Source organism: Rousettus aegyptiacus, unplaced genomic scaffold (assembly GCF_014176215.1).
Source record: "Rousettus aegyptiacus isolate mRouAeg1 unplaced genomic scaffold, mRouAeg1.p scaffold_m13_p_2, whole genome shotgun sequence".
NCBI classification, from domain to species: domain Eukaryota; kingdom Metazoa; phylum Chordata; class Mammalia; order Chiroptera; family Pteropodidae; genus Rousettus; species Rousettus aegyptiacus.
This window is the reverse complement of record NW_023416295.1, coordinates 25,499,010-25,520,696: the sequence shown is the minus strand read 5'-3', so window position 1 is coordinate 25,520,696 and position 21,687 is coordinate 25,499,010. Positions and strand designations below refer to the sequence as shown.

At 35.0% G+C, this 21,687-nt stretch overlaps 1 protein-coding gene and 1 pseudogene across 3 annotated transcripts in view; both read left to right on the top strand.

Annotated features, from left to right (window-relative positions):
* The first annotated feature begins 12,996 nt into the window (after positions 1-12,996).
* The window catches only part of LOC107519363 (cytochrome P450 20A1), a 38,288-nt gene continuing 29,597 nt past the window's right edge, over positions 12,997-21,687 (top strand). For all 3 annotated transcript variants that reach the window (XM_016161926.2, XM_036236222.1, XM_016161924.2), the window contains exons 1-4: positions 12,997-13,152; positions 17,087-17,136; positions 17,744-17,910; positions 20,285-20,424. In XM_016161926.2, the coding sequence (XP_016017412.2) occupies positions 13,081-13,152; positions 17,087-17,136; positions 17,744-17,910; positions 20,285-20,424 (429 nt within the window). In that variant the 5' untranslated portion in view covers positions 12,997-13,080. The remainder of the gene's footprint in view (positions 13,153-17,086; positions 17,137-17,743; positions 17,911-20,284; positions 20,425-21,687) is intronic.
* On the top strand, positions 21,241-21,359 carry LOC118614820 (annotated as a pseudogene).

The following is a 21,687-nucleotide window of genomic DNA, read 5'->3' as shown; positions in this document are numbered from 1 at the left end:
CTATATTAAATAAAAATATATAAATATTAAATGACATAATATGGTGAGAGTGTGTGTGTATGTGTGTGTGTGTGTTTGTGACGGTTCGTCTCTTCAAATACATCACTGAACGTGTCTTCCGTATATAAGTTCTTAAACCTATCTTTAGAGTATAGTTTTGACTGATATAAAAATTGAAATATATTATTTTTCTTTTCTAAATCTAATCTGTTGTTTTCCTTTATCAGCCAGACACATAACTTGTCCTGATTACTGTTTCTCTCATCAACTGAAACTGTTCTCTCCCAGTGAATGACCAGTCTTAAACATTTTTATCACTCTCAATAAATATCCATTCTCAATATCCTTTTTACCTAATTCATTTCTTTATATACTGGACATTCGATTTGTTTTAAACTTGACCCTATGCAGAACATTGTTCTGGAGAGTTTTCCTGCATCAAAGTTCCAGTGATACTTTTTATTCATGACATTAAGCATCAGCAATATATCGTATCAGCCATCCAGCTATCATTTCAGCATTAGTGAAACATCAGCCACACCCTTACTTCTTTAATTTGAATCGAGCATTTTCTAGGCCAGTATTTCTTATTGAAATTGCAGATCAGAATTGTCCATGAAATTTTATAAATACACAGAAGTCTAGGCACTATTCTGGACTTTCTGAATTTCTTTACTTCATATTCTTGGTACGAAATAAATTGTGTCTCAAGATTATTATATTAAATCTTAAAATAGTTTACTCTATAGAAATTATATCTATTCATTTTTATAAATCAGCTCTAATATTCATAGGTTTATTTGAAAGTAGTTTTGATCATTAATTTTGGAGCCATTTTATTGAAAATTTGATTGGACTGGCTTCTTATCTTTGTATTTCATGCCATAGTAACAACCAAATTTCCTTTTCAATTGCATTGTTATAAACCCTCTTCAGACCTTTCATACTTGAAAATTGTAACTAATAGTTACTTTCAAAAAAGCGTTTGCTTTTATTAGTTCCTATTGACTATCAGTGAATATTTGTATATTCGAATTAGGTAACATTTTTAAGTATTAATAAAAAGCATGAATAACAAAATGCTTGATTTAAAAAATAGAATTGGATATTTTGTAACCTTAAAGCTAGTAATCAATAGAATTTTCCTCATCAAAAAGCATTGGATAGTCTATGGCCTACTACCCTGAACGAGCCCAATCCTGTCTGATCTCAGAAGCTAAGCAGGGTCAGGCCTGGTAGGACAAGGATGGGAGACCACCTAGAAAGACCAGGTGCTGTAGGCATTAAAAAATTTAAAAAATAAGGGATTGTAAGCTGACAAGGTCCTTGCAATCAGTGAGGTCAACCAAGGGTTACCTCTCCTAAAAAAACCAAAACATTGGATAAATTTCTTCCACTTCTGATGACTTTTGTAGGTATAGCCTGTGTATGGAAATAATCTTTTTCTGCAAAAAGTCCTTGTATTACAGAAAGTAAAGCATTAATATTTAAGATATTTAGGTCTATGTTAAAAATTATTTTTTTTTACATTGAAAATATAAGGTAACCCTAGATTATAGGAGTTAACTGTTTTTCTTCAGAATAAGAAACTTGTGTGAAAGTGGTTGTATTATCAGATACTTTTCTGGCAGATTTAGTAATTCTTCAGATACATCTTAGATGATCTCACTGACATCTGTCACATGTGGGTAATTTCTAAACACATTGCAGGATTTGGACCTACAAACCTAATGGCTGTAGTGAAAAAAGATATAACTGTATTTACTTTTGTCTTAATGCCTATAATCCTGTGAATTGAAAGTCAAAGGAAAAGAATGAATAGAAAGTCACTAATTCAACATTTGTTTTCTGTGGTATGGTTTTAATATGTTTCCTTGGAAACTAATTTGGCAAATATTATCATAATAACAAAATTGTTATTATTAACATAATAACTCAGTTTTGTCACTGAAAGAATTACTCATTTTTCAAAGTTGACTGTTAGTGGAGTTTTGGGTGTGTTTGTGTGTGTCTGTGTTTTCACTTATGGCTATTCATTATTTAAAATTATTTAAAATGTCACTTATAATATGGCTATCTCATTATTTAAAACTTATCTCATTATTTAAAGTATTCAAAGTGATTAGCTATTTGTAATACTATATTATTATAATATAGTACTATAATAACACTATATCATTATAATATAGTATTGTAATTTGAGAATAAGAAAACAAATTAGGATTTAAGTGAGATTGAAAATAAAATTATATTTTATTGATTAAAATGGAAACTTTAAAAAAAGAAGCCTTGTTCGAATTAGATCTTTTAAAATTTTATTTTGATAATAATATATTTCAACATGATTGAAATTAAAGGTTCTCTGGTCGCCAGTGTACTAACTAGTTAATGTTACAATGCTGTTTTTGATGTTCCTTATGTTGGAAACATTTTCCTGTGTTATATGTGCAATGCGGTTTAAGATTTAGTGGGCTCAACCTGCAAATTCAACAGATATTCCTCATGCATTTTGAAGGAAAGAAACTTATCTGTGATAGACATTATTATTTTGCTCTTCAAAATGCTAAAATTATATTAATTTATGAACAGTTTAGAAAGTGGTTTTGGTAAGGAGATTATCAGTTGCCAGACTTAACTGAAAAGTTTCAACCTCTTGGTTTCTTATGTAGGGATTAAAGTGAATAACTTTATTTCTTCCTTTGGGATATTGATTGATTTTTTTAGATAACTTTCAAATTAATTAAAATAGTTTCTATACTTCTTCCAAAATTATGGCATATTACAGTAGATCTTACTGTTAAAAATCTTTTACATTTTAGACTTTTCCTCATACTCTGTTTTTTATTGCTCTCTGATATGTAAGTACAATAACCAAATTTTTTTTGTGGCTACTGTTTATTTTATAGTAAGTTTTACATAAGAAAAATTATTAGAAAACCATATGGCTTGTCTGTTCTCTTCCTAACAGGTATGACTTTCCTCTCCCCAACTATTTGCTTTTAAAGACTTGGAGGAAAAAAAAATGCAAAAAGGAATCAGGTCTAGCCAGACAATCATTTTCTATGAAATGCATTGCTGTAGAAGTGAATCCATTAAGACAGAAAAATATCAAATGATTTGTCTCTTATGTTAGTTTTTCTAGGACCCAGATTAAATAGGAGCATTTCAGTGTTAACACAGAGGGGGACAGTGATTTGAATGTGTGTGTGTGTGTATGTACGCAGTCAATTTAGAGCGGGACAGCTGAAAATTCAGAATTACATGTTAAAAAAATTTGCAAATTGTGCTCATACTTTACTTAAATATTTAATTCAAAAAGTTATGTAGTTATCATAAATGTTCCTTCTTCAATACTAGAATTGACCATGAAAAAGAATATTAAGCCTTATTTATATCTAATTATTGACTGCAAACTGACACAGTGAATATTTATATGCCAAAAAGGTTGTAAAGTTGGGAAGGTTTTAGACTCAATAAAGATGTGTAAATAATTTTGATTAGTGTTCTCATTATAATGAAGTTACTATTTGGTGCAATACATTCTTCCCTTCCTCATCCTTTTAAAATTAAATATATAAGATGTATGTTTTGTTTTGTTTTGTTACACTGAATTCTGTTTTAAAATTTTTCCAATGTGTGTATATGAGCTAATGTTTGATTTTTTTCTGTATAGCATGATTGAAGATAATTAAAATATTTGCACTTTTTTTAGTCCTTTGGAAATTTGTATTCTAATGGTTTTTAAAAATGTACATTTATTTTGTACATAATAAATTAGCTTTGTACATGGAAATGGGTTTGAGTCAAATTAAAAAGTGATGTTACTTTCTTCAGCTGACTTGTAATTTTCTATTCATATATTCTGATTACATCTTATCCTCAGCTAAGTTATTTGAGTAGGCAAGGAATTGAATACAGTATTTGTTAGGCAGCAAATTGATCTCTGCTGCTTTCTCATATGAGCAGAATTTCTTTTGTAGTCCTATGTGCATAAGATAAATGTTATGTTAATTGACCAGTTTTTGTCACATGTAACAACAGATAATAAGGCATTCATTTTAAAGCCACCTCAGAAACATGGTTACATTTTTCCCCCCAGGAAATGATCATAAGCCAGAAATCTCCATTTGTAGTTAAACCATATATTAGTTTTTTTAACTTTTATTTCCTTTCATAATTAAAATCTTTTAATCATCAAGTCTTGACAATCTAAATGTTGACCTAATCCTTCTGTTTTTGTTAATGTTTATAGAACCTAATTTATAATAAGACAGAACCTAAGGTTTGTATAAGGTTCTTGCTAGTACTTTTGTCTCTAGATCCAGAATAACAGAACAGAAATGAACATTAACCTCTTTCTAGCCTACCACCACGTATGAAGTATTTTACACTTTAGTTGAGGACACTTTGGTAAAATGGAAACCTTCCTGCATTCATTCATCTGGTGAAATTGCTCAGTCACAGGAGAATCCAAGCCAGGTCAGTTCAGGCTTAATTAAGACTGCCTTGCTTTTGTGAAATAAGTTTATAACACAATACCAAGCATTAAATAAATGTATTTGTTTACACAGTAATACTGGGGCTTATATGTTTTCACCTATATCATTCATTTAATGAGAATCTTAGATTAAATTATTTTTAAAACTTTTATTGTTAAATTTTTTTTTACTAATTTTTAACTGTTTTCACCATTGAACTCAATGATTTTGACAGTCTGTTCAATTCTTGCAAAACTCTACCTCTACCCAGTGTTTGGTGCATTTTCTCAAGTTGAATCCATTCAATTGTAACTTTGCCTAGTTTGGAAGGGTTAGGGTAAGGCTATGAAAAAATTGTGAATTTCCATAATTCATGCCCTAGCGATATAAAGTTCTTTTTAAATGTAGCTGCCCTCTTACACTATTCAACTTCTGTTTATACCCCAAATCCTTTAACAAATCATGAATTTCAGAAGAAAATAGTTTACCAAGTCATTCACATGCAAATGATAAGATGCTTAAAGATAAAGTGAAGATGAATTTAATTCAGCCTAGAACAACAATATTTTCAGAATCCTATTTAATATTTTTTTGTCAAGATACTTCCAAGAAACATCATAGAGGCATTTACAGATGGGAAAGGACGTGAGAACTTACTTACCTGAGTACTTGAACACAGTGTCTAAGAGGTTGAAAAAGAACATTGACAGCCTAAAAACAATGTTCATTAAATTTTACATCTGAAAGGGAATATGCAGATCATCTGGAACTTTTATTTGAGGTGTAACAGTTTGAGGAACTTTGATTGGAGAAAACAATTTATATTTATTTAAAACTGAAAATCATTTTTAATATGAACAGTTGTATTATATGCAAATACTCTGATTTTCCCATATTGATTAAATGAGTAGTGATTATATTAATAATATTATTAATTAGAGCCATAATCATGCACAGAGATTTATGTAGGTGCAGACTTTCTCAAGATGGTATTACCTTGATGAACTTGTCATGGTTCAGTATCTGGCCCCATAGTATCCTAAAGATAAGCTTGTGATTAGCACAAGTTCATAAGAGAGTGACATAAATAAATTATAATGTAAATGTACTAATTCATAATGCAGTATATTAATTTCCAGTACTCATTCTTTCTGAGGACAACCTTTCATTTCTTACAGTTAGTTGCCTAATATACCATCAACAGATCCTAGAATACTAATGTCACTACTGTTTTTTAAATATATTGAAACAACAGAAAATTTAATATAAATTTTGATGTATGGTCAGTAGTATTGGGTGAGATTTTGAAATATTGCCATATATCTCTAATAGACAGAATGTGGTGTAGTGGAAAGGTCATGTATGTGGAACCAAAGATCTGGCTTCAAGTCATGTTTCTACTATCCACTGGCTCTACAACTTTGAATAAGACACCTGAGATATCTGGTTCCAGTTACTTCATCTGTAAAACAGCAATGTTAATGATGGCTTAGGGATCCAGTGAAATAATGTTAAAGGATCAGTAGTGAAAAATATAGCGTTGTAATAAATAATTTTAGTTTCACATTAACGAAAGTAGGACAATTGGAATATTATTGATTGTAGGAAATCCAGATCATTTACTATATTTGTTTAAATATTGGGTAGCAAGTATGGAGTTCCTTCATAAAAATGCACTTAAAGGTTAATAATAAATTGTAAATTATTAAAGGGACTATAAAATATATAGCGTGTTAAGCAACACAGATTTTAAAATTAAGGAACTAATGTCATTCAAGGAGCTTAGTGCTTAGATTATCTTTCGACAAAAGTTAAATCTGTATTTCTCTGGCAAGAAATAATCTTTTATTTTTATTTTTAATTTTTACTTTTTTACATTTTAATCAATTTTATTCCTCAGTCTTCTACCCATATTTTTCTTTTTTATATTAAATTTATTGGAGTAACGTTGGTTAATAAAATTACGTAATTTTCAAGTGTGTAATTCAGTAAGACATCATATGTATATTGAATCGTGTGCTCACCACCCAACATTAAATTTCCTTCTGTCACCATACATTTCACCCCCTTTAACCCTGTATGCCTCCCTGTCCCCTCTTCCCTTCGGTAACCACTAAACTGTTTTTTGTGTCCATAAGTCTGTTTGTTGCTTTTGGTTTTATATCCCGCATATAAGTGAAATCCATATGACTCAACTTTTTCTGACTTATTTCGCTTAGCATGATAATCTCAAGATCTACCCATGTTGTATTTCATCTTTTCTTATGGCTGAGTAATATTCCATTGTATATATGTATCACATCTTTATCCAATCATCTATTGAAGGATACTTCAGTTGTTTCCATATCTTGGTCACCATGAATTATGCTGCTATGAACATCATGGTGCATATATCTTTTAAAAATATTATTGGGTTAACATTAGTTAATAAGGGGGTACATATGTCTTTACAGTTAAATGTTTTCAAATTTTGGGGGTTGATACCCAGAAGAGGTATTGCTGGGTCATATGGTAATTTTATTCTTAATTTTTTGAGGAGCCTCCATACTATTTTCAATAGCGGCTATACCAGTTTACATTCCCACCAGCAGTGTATAAGTTTCCTTTTTTAAGAGAGGCAAAATAAGTTTCTTTGTAGTGAATAAATGATACCCCAAATCTAATTATCTTTACTATGAAGTATTTAACTGATAGATGATGTTGATCATAACATCAGATACCTCATATTGTCTTCCTTTAGGGTACATCATTGCATTTAACAGTGATTTTGTACATTCCTGTTGCTGCTGTACATTACCACAAATTTAGTGACTAAAAACATAAATAAATTTACAATCTGCAGGTCAGAATTTTGAAGTCAGTTTTTCTGGGCTAAAGTCAAGGTCTCAACAAGGCTGATTTCTTCTGGAGGTTCTGTGGGGGAAAATCCATTTCTTTATCTTTTTCAGCTTCTAATGGTCGCCTGTGTTCCTTGGCTTATGGCCACTTTATCTTCACAGCATATCACTTTAATCTCGGCTTCCATCATCTCATTGCTTTCTTTGCCTCTGACTCTTCCTATGTTCCTCTTATCACATCTATTGTGATTATATTGGGCCCACATGGATAATCCCAGTCTATCTCCTCATCTGGAGATCCTTAGCTTAATCACCTCTGCAAAGTTCTTTTTACCATGTTAGGTAACATTCACAAATTGCAGGGATTAGGATGTGAACATACTTAGGTGCCATTATTCAGCCTAACAGTAATGAAAAACCAATAGTTCATACTAGGTATGTATTCTTTTCTCTTTTGCTACCTAAGCCAAATTATTTCCTTATAAATGATGTAGCTAGTTTTATTTTGCAATTAGGGTTTACAACTCTTATGCAGTAAAATTATATGGAGTTTTGAAATGAGAATGTGTCATTTATGAAACATTCTGCTTTTAGCTAGTATGCCAGTTAAGTTAACCAGCATGAACGGTGTTTGTTAAAGGAAAATGAGTTCTATTAACATCCAAAAAGAATTTAATTTGGAGTATTTTAAAAGATATTAAATATTTTACTTCTACATTTTTGGAAGTTTAAATTCAACTAAATAAAATAATGATTGACTAGAAGGAGTCCTTACCACTTAACATTTTCCATAGTTGATTCTGTTTGCTTCATAGGTCTTTGAAAAGACTATATACTTTACGGTAAGGATAACAGATTGAATATAAGTACTATATTTAGTTTTGCTCCATATTAAAGTTCAGAACAACAGTGAAGACATAAACCTACAAGGATAGAAAAAATAGAGGAAATAAGTGATATAATTTTGGAAAATTAATGAATGGTAAAGCAGATCCAAAATAGATGACTCTGGGTTTACAGGGTATCTAAGGTAGTGATAGTTACCTACATCCGAATCTCTCTTCATATCCTCCAAAAAAACCATGCTGATAAATAAGAGCAAATAACCATGATTTCAAGATATCAATAAGATAGATAACACTGCAGACTTCAAGTTACTTAATAAAAAACAAATTCCAGCAGAGCTGTCTCAAGTTTTTATAGTAAGTCTTTATGGAGAGCAAGGAAAGTCCAGAAAAATTTAGAGTAGGTGAATAACAGACTTAAGATGAACTAAAAAACAAAAAAAGACTCCCAGAGAAAGCACATTTTAAGTGCAAAAATATTGAAGAAAAGTTTGGGTGGATCAGAGTACTGTGTACAAAACAAACAAACACATGGACTTCGTGTGCAGCATTCGATGTGGCGATCTCAGAAGGCATTACTGCTTGAGAAGAGTAAAAATGCAGCCACTTTGGAGACTGGATGGTGAAAGAGAAAAAAAAAAGAGTGGGGGAAATTTAGGGCTCTGCAGGCAATAACGGAGAAACAAAATATTGAAAGGCATGTAATCCTACCCCTACCCCGACCCCAGCAAAAAAGAAAACAGAAACTACAGCTTATATCATGAACAAAGACACAAAAATTCTTAAGAGAATATTAGTAGTATATCAATTCTAGCAATGTGTGAAAAGTATAATACATGACCATGCTTCATCCCATGAATTTAAGATTGGGCTAACATTTAAAAATCAGTGCATGTAATTCACTGTATTATAGCAAAGAAAATCCCTGTCATCATCTTAATAGATACAGGCAAATCAATTGACTCAAAGTCATCTGTTCAAGATAAATTCTCAGCAAAATAAAAGTAGAAGGGAGCTTTTTTAATGTAATAAAGGATATTTATGAAAAACCCATATCTACATAATATTTGATGGTAAAAGACTGACCTATTTCTTCCTAAAATCAGGAACAAGGCAAGAATATCTATTCTCACTGCTAGTATTCAAATTGTACTGGAGACCCTAGCTAGTGCAAAAAGGCAGGAAACAAAAAACATAGATATTGGAAAAGGAACAGCAAAAGTATCCTTTTTTGCAGTTAACATAATCCTTATATATCTACCCAGACACAACTACTAGAACTAATGATCCTAGCAAAGTCACAAGATACATGATCAGTATACAAAAAGAGGTTTTCTTACTGTATGTTAGTAATGAAGCCTTGAGATTCAAAATAATGCAATTTACAATAGCATTGAAAAAGATGAAATACTTAGGAGTAAATAGAATAACATTTGCAGGACATGTACACTGAAGACTACAAAATATTGAGACAAATTGAAGAAAACCTGGGTAAATGGAGGTTTGAAGAAATTGAAATGCTGATTTCAAATTTTATATGGAAATACAAAAGACCCAGAGTAGTCGAAACAATCTGAAAAACAAAGTTGAAAGGTTTACACCGTTTGAGTTCAAGACTTAACTATAGAGCTACAGTAATCCAGACATTGTATTAGCTTAAGGATAGACATGTAGATCAATGGAAGAAAATAGAGGCCCTTCAGATATATCCATAAGTATAGAATGAATGGTCTACAAATGTGCCATTTTGTAGGTAATATAGAATTACCTATAAAACGAAATGTTAGCTGTGGAGAGAGCACTGGTGTAACAGTAGTTGATAACGGGGATCTGGGCTACTTGCTCATGCAGCTTTTCAATACGTGGTGTCAGAACTGGTTATCCATATGGGAAAAAAAAATCTCACCTTTACCTTACAAATTAACTTGAAGAGAATTATAGACCTAAATGTAAAACCTACAACTATAAACTTCTAAATGAAATCATAAGAAGAATACACTTCACAATCTTATGTTAGCCGAAGAATCTGAGTTTAGGGAAGTGGAAACTTTTATAATGGGCTGCAAGCATCCTGCCTGCCCTTTGCCCTGAAGGGAGACATTATTATACTGATAAATAAACTTGACCTCTATTCTAGAGAAAAACTATCTCCTTGAAAAGGTTATGCCCAGAACAAAAACGACAGTTAATATCTTGCTTGTAAGAGACTCAGTTTCCCAACACTGCCCATCATAAGCCAGATCTTGTCAGACCACCAAGTCTTACGGATCACAGGGCAGAGAGAGGCAAGCTGCATGAGCAAGTAGCTCAGATCTCGATAGTGTCAACCATTGTTGCACCAGTGCTCTTTCCTTCGCTACCATTTAGTTTTGTAGGTAATCCTATATGATCAGATGGAGGAGGAGAAAAAAGCCCAAACTTGGTTTACACATGGGATGGCTCAGTATGTTGAGTGAAGCCAAAAATAGGTCTCAGCTGAATCGAAGCCTTAGTAGTGGGCAGTCTTGAATGGCAAGCAAAAACCACCTCAGTGGACAGATAGTGGTGCGCCATGCCAGTCACTTTACATGGAAAGAGAAGAGGCCCAAGGTTTAAATATATACGGAATCATGGGCAATGATGAAAGGCTTGATTAGCTGGTCAAGTCTGGGGTAGAAGTATATAGATGAACATGGGAGTGGGAAAGAAGTGTGAAAATCTCTTAGTTACATATTAACAGCCACCAGATATCACTCACCATGAAAGAGGCCCTAAACAAGCGAACAAAGCAACCAGTCCAGTTCATGTTAGGTAGTCCCTGCATTGGCCACTCCAAGGCTGGTGCAATGGTATATGAAAGAAGCCACAGTGGTAGAAATGGAGACTACATGGGTTCAACAGCATGAGCTCTCCACTAACCAAAGCTGGACTAGCTACTGCCACCACTGAATGTCCAACTTAACAGCAGCAAAAAGCAATGTTTAGCACCAGCATAGCTTCATTCCTCAACAAGACCAAGGGGCGACTTGCTGGAAAATTGGCCACTTCAGGCCTCTTCCATTGTAGAAGGGCTAGTGGTTCATTCATAAAAAATAGAAATGTATTTTATATAGTTTGGCCTTTTTTGTTCACAGAGCCTCAGCCAGCACCATTATCTTAAGGGCTATGGAGTATTTAATTCACTGGCAAGGGATCCCACCTAACATCACTTCTGGTCAAAAGATCCACTTTATAGTAAATAGGTGCTATAGGATCCTAAAATGAGTTTTAGAGATACAGAATTGAACAATTTCAAGATGTGAATATTCACAATATAATTCTTATAAGAAATTTAATCCCTTAAAATGAAGATAAAAAATTTAAATGTCAACACAAAAATGTGTGAGAGTATATATATATGGTGTTTCAAAAAATACTTTTAGGGAGCATTTAGGTAAAAATTTGAAGAACACAAGAGGAGGTTGTATAGTTTTAGAGACTCAATCACTAAAATACTGTGCCAGGCTCAGCATCTGTAATTTTGTCTTTTTCACAGACCCTCAAAATTCAAAGGGTCAATGTAGGACTAAAAGAGGGAGTGTAGTTTATATTCAGGATTGGTGCCTAGGGTTACCTACCACATTATGCATTTAAAAACTGATGTTTTCTGTTTTGAAAACCTATTTGGAACATGATTATGATGGGAAGTCTCCAAAATTCCAAAGAATTGACTTAAAAATTAACTTTTGAAACATCTGTTCGCAGAAAACTGGAGTTAACAGTACAATTTCTGTCAAATTAAATCTCAAATAGCAACGTTTTGTACATTTGCTATTGATGTCAAAAGATTTGCCATTTTCAATGAGGTGTTTCATGCATATTCATAAAATAAGTCATTTATTATAGAAGCTCTAAAATGCAACCTGGAATGATTTCTCTTGCTGAACTGCCACCTACCCACTCCCTTTTGAACACTTTATATTATTAAAGCTATAAAATCTATAAATACTTATAGGACGCTTTCACTAAATGGAGTACCAGTAAGTAGCAGGCTTTGCCTCACATTATTCATGTCAAACCTGAGACATGTGAAATACAAGAGGGAGAAAAACTAATGCTAAATGCTAAAGTAGATACCACTTTGGCAGGAGCTGTGCCAAATAAAATATCTGCTTTAACTCTACAGGCATTCTGTGTGGTATTAGTTCCACTGCTTTACACAGCAAGAAATGGAAGTTTAGAACATTCAGGGAATTTACTGAAGAGTCCGCGGAGCAAGGAAATCTTATCCACCACGAGAGTGTCACAGAATCACATTTCCTAGCCCCCTTCAAACGTAAATTCTTTTGCAAAACAAGGAGCACCTAAAGGTGCTTGATTTTGACGCTACCTTGTTCAGATTAGTTCAGCTCAGGGGTTCATTACTGCGTTTAACAGCTTTGTTAAAACACAGATTGCTGTGCCCCTCTCCCTCGTCTGTGTCAGATTCTGTAGGTCTGGGGTGGGATGGAGAATCTGCATTCCTAGCAAGTTCCCCGGCGCTGCTGCTACTGCTGCTGCTCACAGTCCCGGGACGACGCTGCAAGTATCATTCATTGGTTTAGAGGTTTTCATCTTAAATCCACTGGAAAAAGTGTTGGTCAGGGCAGAGGGGTAACTCCTAAAGTTTTTAAGAAGTCTGGGCTGTTTTCCCAGGCAACTCTGTCCCCAAGTCGTGGGCGTGTCCCGAAGTCGTGTCCACTGCAACCCCCGCGTTGCAGCGCGGCTCCCGCAGTGCGGGGCTCTTCGGCGCTCCATTGCTCTCCGCGTCAGCGCGCAGCCCGGCCTTGGCCACGCCCCCCGCAGCCCATTCGCTGCCCTGGCGGGGGGCCGCGCCCACACGCTCTTGTCCCCGGTCCCGCCAGGCCCAGGCGCCGCTCCCCGAGCGGAGAGTCCGAGACGTGGCTCCCGGGCGGAAGAGCCATGCTGGACTTCGCGATCTTCGCTGTTACCTTCCTACTGGCGTTGGTGGGAGCGGTGCTCTACCTCTACCCGGTAACCGCCGTCTCGGCCCTTGGGGGACCCGGCTGTCTCCTCAGCGTCTTTCTCGCCCGCATCCAAATAGCTCTGGTCGCTGCGGGCCGCAGGGGGGCGGGCCTGAGGGTGGGGTTCCCGCTCCTGCTCCCGCCCGCGCGGGGGCAGCGCTCGGCGGTCGTGACGGACGCGGCGCCCTGTGCGCGCGACACCCGAGCTGACGCGAGCGGCGCGGGGTCCAGACCACGGCTCGGCCCCGGGGCAGGCGGGCGAGCGGCTCAAGTTGCCTGGGCTCCGGCGCCAGAGAGCCGAGGGAAAGCCCGCGCGGCCGCGGGAGGGCTGGGGGCTGTTCCTCGCGGTCCGGCCTCCCCGCGCCCAGCATCTCCGTGCCACTGTTCTCGGGAGAGTCTTAAGTACTTTGGGTGGCTTGTTGGCAGAAACTCTGCCGAATACAAATTCCATTTTTTAGTGTTTCTGGGAGGAAACTCCAGGGTGCTCCACCCTTTCCTCCTTTCCCGAGATTCTCTAAGCATTTTTTTGTGTCGTCTGCCTTTCCATCTGTCTTCTGAACTGTCGTTACCGGAATCCAAAGTCCTGAAGGCCCTAACCGGGTCTTGATCCTGTAGGGCCTGAGAGGCAAGTGGGATGAGCACCCTGCACTGAGTTATGTATGAGCTTGACTCGGCCACTTCTTTATCTCTGAATCTCATTATAACCTTCTTTACTGGCCTTGGTCAACCTCAGAAGAATCCAATAGTTGAGGAATCATCTTTAAAACATGTTCTACAAAGCAAGGTAGTCGTTTTATAGGAAAAGTTGTGAAGTTGCTTAACAGCACCAAATTCTGATAATTGATAGAACATCTTTAAACACTTTCAGAGCTGGTAAATAAATTAGACTGGAATATTGCAACTACACAACCTATAGTTTCCAGTATATCTTATTTTCTGAGAAACTACACTTAGTGGCTTCAGGGCTTGAATTTTTGATAGTCTTTAAATGAGATGATTCTTTGATTAGCTAATAGGAACAACACTGTTCTTTCAATCAAATGTGTTCCTTGTGCTGGGGATGTAGCAGTGAGCACACAGACAGAAAATTCCTGACTCATGGAATTTGTATTCTTGTAAAGGGAAACAGACTATACAAACATATATAATATGTTAGTGTTGAGTGTCATGGAGAAAAATAAAGTTGGGAGTAGGTAGGGTTGTTACTTTTAAGTAGGTAGTCAAGATGTAAGGAGTCGTTTGAGCATAGACGAAAGGGAGATGAAGGAGCAAGGCATTCGTATATCTGAGAATGCATTCCAGGCAGAGAATAGGAAATGCAGACCTTCAGGGGAAACATGCATAGTGTGTGCCAGGAAAATGAGATCAGTATGTCTGGGATGAAGACAATGTCAGAATGATGGAGATGACGGGCAGATTTTAGTTGTAGGCCATTTTATAGATGAGTGAGAAGCCACTGGAGGGTTTCAGCAGAAGATGACATTTTAAATTAAGGTAGTTAAAGATTTTTTTTTATTAGTTAAATTTTAAAATAATCCTTTTGACTGATATGTTTAAAATAGACTTGTGGGCCTCCTGAGGCAAGGGTGGAAGCTTGTGGAGTCATTAGGCTATTACAAGAATTTTGAGAGGGGGTGTTGGATTGGACCACAGTACCAGAGTTGGTGAGAACTGGTCCATTGTAAAGATAAAACGAATGAGATTTTTCAGTGAATTCGATGTGAAATGTAAGAAAGAGATGCATCAAGGAAAACACCAGAATTTTTAGCTTGAGTAGCTAGAAGAATGGATTGATTCCAGGAAAGATGAGGGTTTTGATTTTTGTTTGTTTAGTTTTATTTTAGTGGAAAGTAGTGAAGATTCATAGAGATCAAGAGTTTGTTTTTCAATATTCTGAAATATTTTTCAATATGCTGAATAGATAATTGGTTATATAAGTCTTGAGTTTAAGAAAAAGTCCAGGTTGGGTCACTAGCCTAAATTTGAGAGTCATCACTGTATAAATGGTAGTTAAAATCGGAGACTAGTTGTGATCTCTGAAGGAGCGTAGATAAAAGAGAGAAAAAGTTCAAGGACAAGTCCTGCACACTTCAATAGTTACAGGTTGCGAAGAGGAAGAAGAGGAAGGAGACTGGGAAGGAGCAGCCAGATAAATAGAAGGAAGCCAAGTGTTTTAAGCATAGGCTAGTAATCAGCTAAGTTATGTTGCAGATATGTCCAGTAAGTTAAGACAAGAAAATTTAGTAGCAATGGTAATCTTAAGAAGAGTAATTGCAGTGGAATGGTGGGGATAAACCAGAATGGAGTGTATTTAGAGATAACAAGTGGAGACAACTCTCGAGTTTTGCTAGGAAAGGGACTGGTAACTGAAGAGGGAAGTAAGATGAATGAAATTTTTTAAGGTGGGAGAAATTTCATTATGTTACTAAGCTGATGAGGATTGTCAAGTCATGAAGAGAAAATTGATGATGTAAGAACAGAAGAGCAATACTAGAACAATTTTCTTGAGTAGGCGGGAGAGGATGGGATCTAGTGTGGATATTAGAGGGATGGGAATACATTTCATTTAGAGCATAGTTCATGACAATAAGGAAGGTGGAATATATGGGCACACATATAGGTATGTAGGTAGCTATGTGTTGAAGTAATCTGATTACTTTAATTTTTTTCAATAAAATATAAGGATAATCAGTTACTGGTGAAAGTAGGGAATGTGAAGAGACAGAAGGAGTGAAATAGTCATCTAGAAAATGATAGACTAGGGAAATGTGTGATTTCCAGGCAGCTCACTTAAGGTTCATAAAATAAGATTGGTCAGCATGGCTGTGTGTTTCTCCAGCTGTGTGGATTCAGGGGTAGTTGGCAGAACATTGAATTTAATCAAAGTAGGTGTTTTGCTAGGTGATTATGACAAAGGCTGCAGGGCAAAGGAGTTAAGGTTATATGCAAAGGAGTGCTTGTAATGACGTACCATGGAATCTTAGCTGGCTAGAGTGGGAAATGAGTATATAAGTGGGTGGGGTAAAAATACTTTCTGGAGTCAGGATGTTGATATTGGTAATGCCAAGGTCTAGCATGTGGCTGTGGGAACTAGTGGCTGAGGTAGCATGAAGGTTTGAGTGGAGGAGAGACGGGTCAGGAAAGAGGATAAACTTCTCTAGGAAATGAGTCTGAGGGATAAGGGGAAACCTGGGAATTATAGTCCTAGGCCTCATGTGTCCTGTGTAATTAAGGAAAAAGGTCATATTATTATTCTGGATGGTGAGGCTATAAATGTCAAGGAGATCGAAGTTTCGCCGGGTCTTGCCAAAGGTATGCCAAATTTGAGATCCATCCAAAAAATTGCAGCTGTTTATGAGATATGGATGTAATAAAGGGCAAGAAAGCATTTTACCTGGTGTTCTTGGGCTCATCCTTCATTTCTGCTAATGAAGTATGGAGATTGGTATAGGAGCCATCTTACCCAGTGTACACAGCCTTCCTAGGCTCCCTCTTCATGCCTGTGGATGGAACTGTGGAAGCTAAGATTAGGGCAGTGGGGAGGGATTGTACTTACTATTTGCACATTGTTGGAGCTTATTCACTCTTGCCTGTTATCAATTTTTTCCAAATCTTTTCAACATTTCTGTCATAATGCTACTCAGTGAAATTGTCCCAGTATTCAAAGCCATCAGTTGTATTTTATTTTCTGTGAAGATATCCTTTTCAGAGTCCCATTCCTCCCCAGTCAGTACTGGTTATCATCTCATTGGGCTGCATAGTTCTTGTTCTTCTACTATCATTGTGGGTATTCTCTTCACTTGTATTGGATACCCTCTCTCCTGAGATTCAACTAAATTGGAAAGCCATAATTTAAGGTCCTGCAGATGTCTTGGCCAAACACATTTGATTTATGGGACATATGATAATTCATTACACTAAACTGTTTTAAATTTTTCTTTAAGGCTTCCAGACAAGCTTCAGGAATTCCGGGGATTACTCCAACCGAAGAAAAGTGAGTAATTATTTTTTTGGAATTAAGTAGAGTCAACTCTTAATTTTTGATATTAAAACTAAACCATATTTTTAGGTTACTCAACTTATTTAATTCCTTTCTTTACTCCCAATTTATCTCTTGGCACACAACCTAAACTTTGTTAAGAATAGAAAGGAGGGCTGTATAAATCAAAACTTTTCATTTCTTTCACTTCCCCTAGCCAGAGAGACTTGAAAATAAACAAGGTTAAGATAGAAGGAAAGACAAAAACACTGCCATAGCTGATCTGATGTTTCCCATCAGCCTGTGATGATGTTCATTACTATCTAAGAATGAGGTGCTGCAAAAATCGTATCGTTTTCCATGCTTAAGTCAAATGTTGCTTGCTTACCTTTCTTATTTAGTTTGAAGTGTTATAAATACTTAAAATATTAGACGATCCATGTCTAAATATAACTATAGAAAACAAGAAGTCAAATATAATTGAGTTTTGGATTTTGTAGTAATGTGAATTTCATGTGCCTTTGGTCTTATCTTTTGATGCAGTTAATTCATAACCAGTGGTTGCTTTTCTGATTCTTCCAAGTTAAGTTGATTATTTTGTCAACTGTTACTCTTTTCTCAGAGATGGTAATCTTCCAGATATTATGAACAGTGGAAGTTTGCATGAGTTCCTGGTTAATTTACACGAGAGGTTTGGGCCTGTGGTCTCTTTCTGGTTTGGCAGGCGCCTTGTGGTTAGTTTGGGCACTGTTGATGTACTGAAGCAGCATATCAACCCCAATAAAACATGTAAGTTTAATTTTCTTTCCAATAAGCTGATCTTTATCTTTTAAGAATACATATCTAAAATAACCATATGTTGTTCTTAGGTAGGAATAGCTAACATTTATTGTATGCTTTATACTATATGCCAGGCATTGTGCTGACATCTTTGTTTATTATTTCATTTAAGACACAGTATTGTAAAATGATCATTTTTTCTTCAGTTTATGTATGTATATAAAATAAAATCCCAATGTAAATTTTTCTGGAAGCTGAAAAATTAGTTCTATATCTGGAGTATCTGAGCAGCCAAGAAAATCTAGAAAAGGATATCAATAAGAGTAATACTTGTTACGTCAAATAGAACAGTACATTAAAAAGCTGAGTTAATTTAAAGAAACTTGTACTGTGATAGGATTGATGAAATACAGTAAGTAGTTTAGTAGACAAGCCAAATATATATGGTAGATAGTATTTAATGATAAAGGGGAAAGGTAATAAATGGTATTGTGAAAACTGGTTAGCTGTTTGGAAAAAAACATCCGAATCCCTGCCTTACTCTTTATTTCAAAATAAATACCAAAATAATTAAAATATTGAGTCATAAAAATAATAGCAGAAAACATGGTTAAATATTAAATTGAGAGGGTTGTTGATAAACCCTTTCCTACCATGACAAGAGATCTAGGAGCCATCAAGCGCAAGATGGGTAAATCTGTCTACATAAAAATGAAAAATTCCAGTACAATGAAAACACCTTGAAAAAGGATGAAGATGAGAGAGATAGGAAAATGTTGACCACTCTTAACTACACATAGTGTGTAGTAATTGATGACTGTATTTCTGTAAAATAAAAAGGTACCAGGAAAAAGTTAAAAAGAAATGGAAAAACTATTTCTCACCCATATATATAAAGTAAATAAAAACTAAGGAGAAAATAAAAAAGTGCAGTTGCAGAAAAAATAGGCAAAAACAAGGTAATTAAGAAAGAAGAAATACAAATGGCAGATAAGCAAATGAAAAGATTTCAACCTCACTAATAATCAGTGATATGCAAATAAAAAATGAGATTTTTACTTATCTTAAGAGATGAAAAATATTGGCAAAACTCATTGTTGATTAAGGAATGGAGAAACAGAGTATAAATATTTTACAAACTTTCTGAAGAGAAGGTTGGCAATGATCTTTGAACTAGTAATAATAGCTTCAGGAATTTATCTTGAATTGATAATCACATAAATGAGAAAAGACATATTAGCATTATTTATTATAAAATTTTACGTAAACAAATATTAATGGCTGTATAAAAGAATACTTTTAGGTCTTAATATGATGATACAGATTTATTTCATTTATCAAATATTTATATAGCAATTATGATATGCCAGCCCTGTTCTATCTAAACCCTTCACAAATGTTAAATCATTTAATCCTCAGAACAACCTTATGAGATAGGTATTATGGTTATCTCCATTTAAAGGAAGACAAAATTGAGATACAGAGAGGCTAAGTCATTTGCCCAAGGTCCCACCACTAATTAGTGATGAAGCTGGGACTTGGAGCTAGACAGATAGTCTGGCCTGAGTTCATGCTCTTAATCACTAAGCTTTCTACAACATAGAAGGATGGCTCTGTCAGAAAAGTATAGTGATGAGTGAAGCCAGATGCGGTCTCTGGTCTGATGGAGTTTATAGTTTAGTGCTGGGAGCAGGGGAAGCATAAAACAGTATTCAAATGATCACATTAATGAACTGAGAAAAATGCCCTGAAAGAAGGGACTGTAGTTCTTTGTGTACTCTGACAGATTTTTGTCTTTCTCTCTCTTTGTTAAAAAATGTTAACTGCTGTAAAACCCTAAAATGTTTAACACTGAGTAATGTCTGTGGTGAGATTCAAAAGAATTTTACTTTCTTCCTTGTATTTTTACTATGTTATTTTAATTGTTTACAATGGCAATGTATGTGTGTGAAAACAATACAGCCAGTTATTAAAGAAACACTTCAAATAATGAATGAAGGAGAAAAGTTTTTAAATCAGCTAAATAATTTTATCTATAATACTTGATGATTATGTGCAAAGATCAGTTTTGCTTTAAAATCAGTGAAATTAGCTTTTTTTTTAAAATCAAAGATATTGTTGTCATGTAGGTTGAAAATTTATGCAAGTATTAATGGTTTATAGTAGAATTCCCAGTCTGTATATTGTATTCTTGCTAATTTTTATTGCCTTTTGAACTGCTCAGATTTAGTAAAAGATACTTAAGGGAGTTGTGAAAAAAAAAAAAAAGTTGCCATGCTCTCAGCTACAATTCCATACCTCCCTGATCTCTATGTTCTTTTGTTGGAAATTTATTTTTTTAGTGATTACTTTGACTTAAAAATGTTTAAATTGTCTGTTTCAGTGGACCCTTTTGAAACCATGTTAAAGTCATTATTAAGTTATCAGTCTGATGAGAATGTGAGTGAAAACCACACAAGGAAAAAATTGTATGAAAATGGTGTGACTGATTCTCTGCAGAGTAATTTTGCTCTCTTACTCAAGGTAAGGTGATAAGTTGTTTGGCCTGGAGTTCTACAATACAGATAATAGTGTTTTTGGCTATTGGTATGTCTTGTCTTTGCTACTCTTTTCTTGTTTTTCTAAGCTGATTTTTTTTCCTAAGCTGACTTTTATTCTTCTGAAATTCTAAAACAACAAACAGCACAAAACAAAAATCTTAACACGTAGACTCTCTGTATAAGTTGGAATGATAGGAGTAGAAAGAATCTGAAAATTTTTTCTGTATCAAGCCAAACTTTTTCAAGCCAAACTCTAAACTAGAGTTTCCCAAAACATGATCTGAGTGTACCAAAATGCTCTCATTAAAAATCCAGATTAGTTGGCCTCTTCTTGATGAACCAAATCAGTGGAAGGGGGACCTGACATTTTTTAGAAGTTCCATAAATTATTTACGAAGTTTGAGAACATTACTAATCAATACCATTTCCTTTCTATCCCTAAAGATCCTTGTCTGAGCCCTGTGTGCTATCTGACAGTTCTTTTTGTTCCCCATAGGACTGTTCTAAACATTCACCCTTAAGGTAGTATTGCCAGTTTTACCCAACCCCTTTGCTTGCCCTAGATGTCCTTGCCCTCTGCTTTGCTGAGATTATAAAGTCCCTTATATGTGAATTCTGTAAATATCCTATTCCCTTACCAACAAAGTCGATCCATTTTAATCTTTATTTCTTTTTATTTTAAATCTTAAAGAATCCTTTTCTGTCTCAAGCTAATCCATCCATTTGTGCCGTTTAAATATAATGTAATTTATAAAAGTAATGTGATTTCTATAACAAACGTGCAAAATCTAACAGTATAGTCTACAGGCATGCTATCCTGAACAAGCCTGATCCTGTCTGATCTCGGAAGCTAAGCAGGGTCGGGCCTGGTTAGTACTTGGTTGGGAGACCACTGAGGAAGACCAGGTGCTGTAGGTGTAAAAAACTAAAAAATAAAGGATTGTAAGCTGACCAGGTCCTTGCAGTCTGTGAGGTCAGCCAAGGGTTGCTTCGCCTAAAAAATAAGTAATTTTAAAAAATCTAACAATGTAAAGAAATCACCCATAATTTCCCTATAGATATACCTATGGTTGAGGTCATACAGTATGTAAAATGTTATATACATTTTCACTTTAAAACAAACCTTTTATCATGTCATTAAAATTCTTGCAGAAAAACTAAAGTTAGGCTTATTTTATTTTCTGTTACTAATTTTACAGGATATGGAAAAACTTAGAAAAGTCCCAAGGAAAAAATAACATTTTTA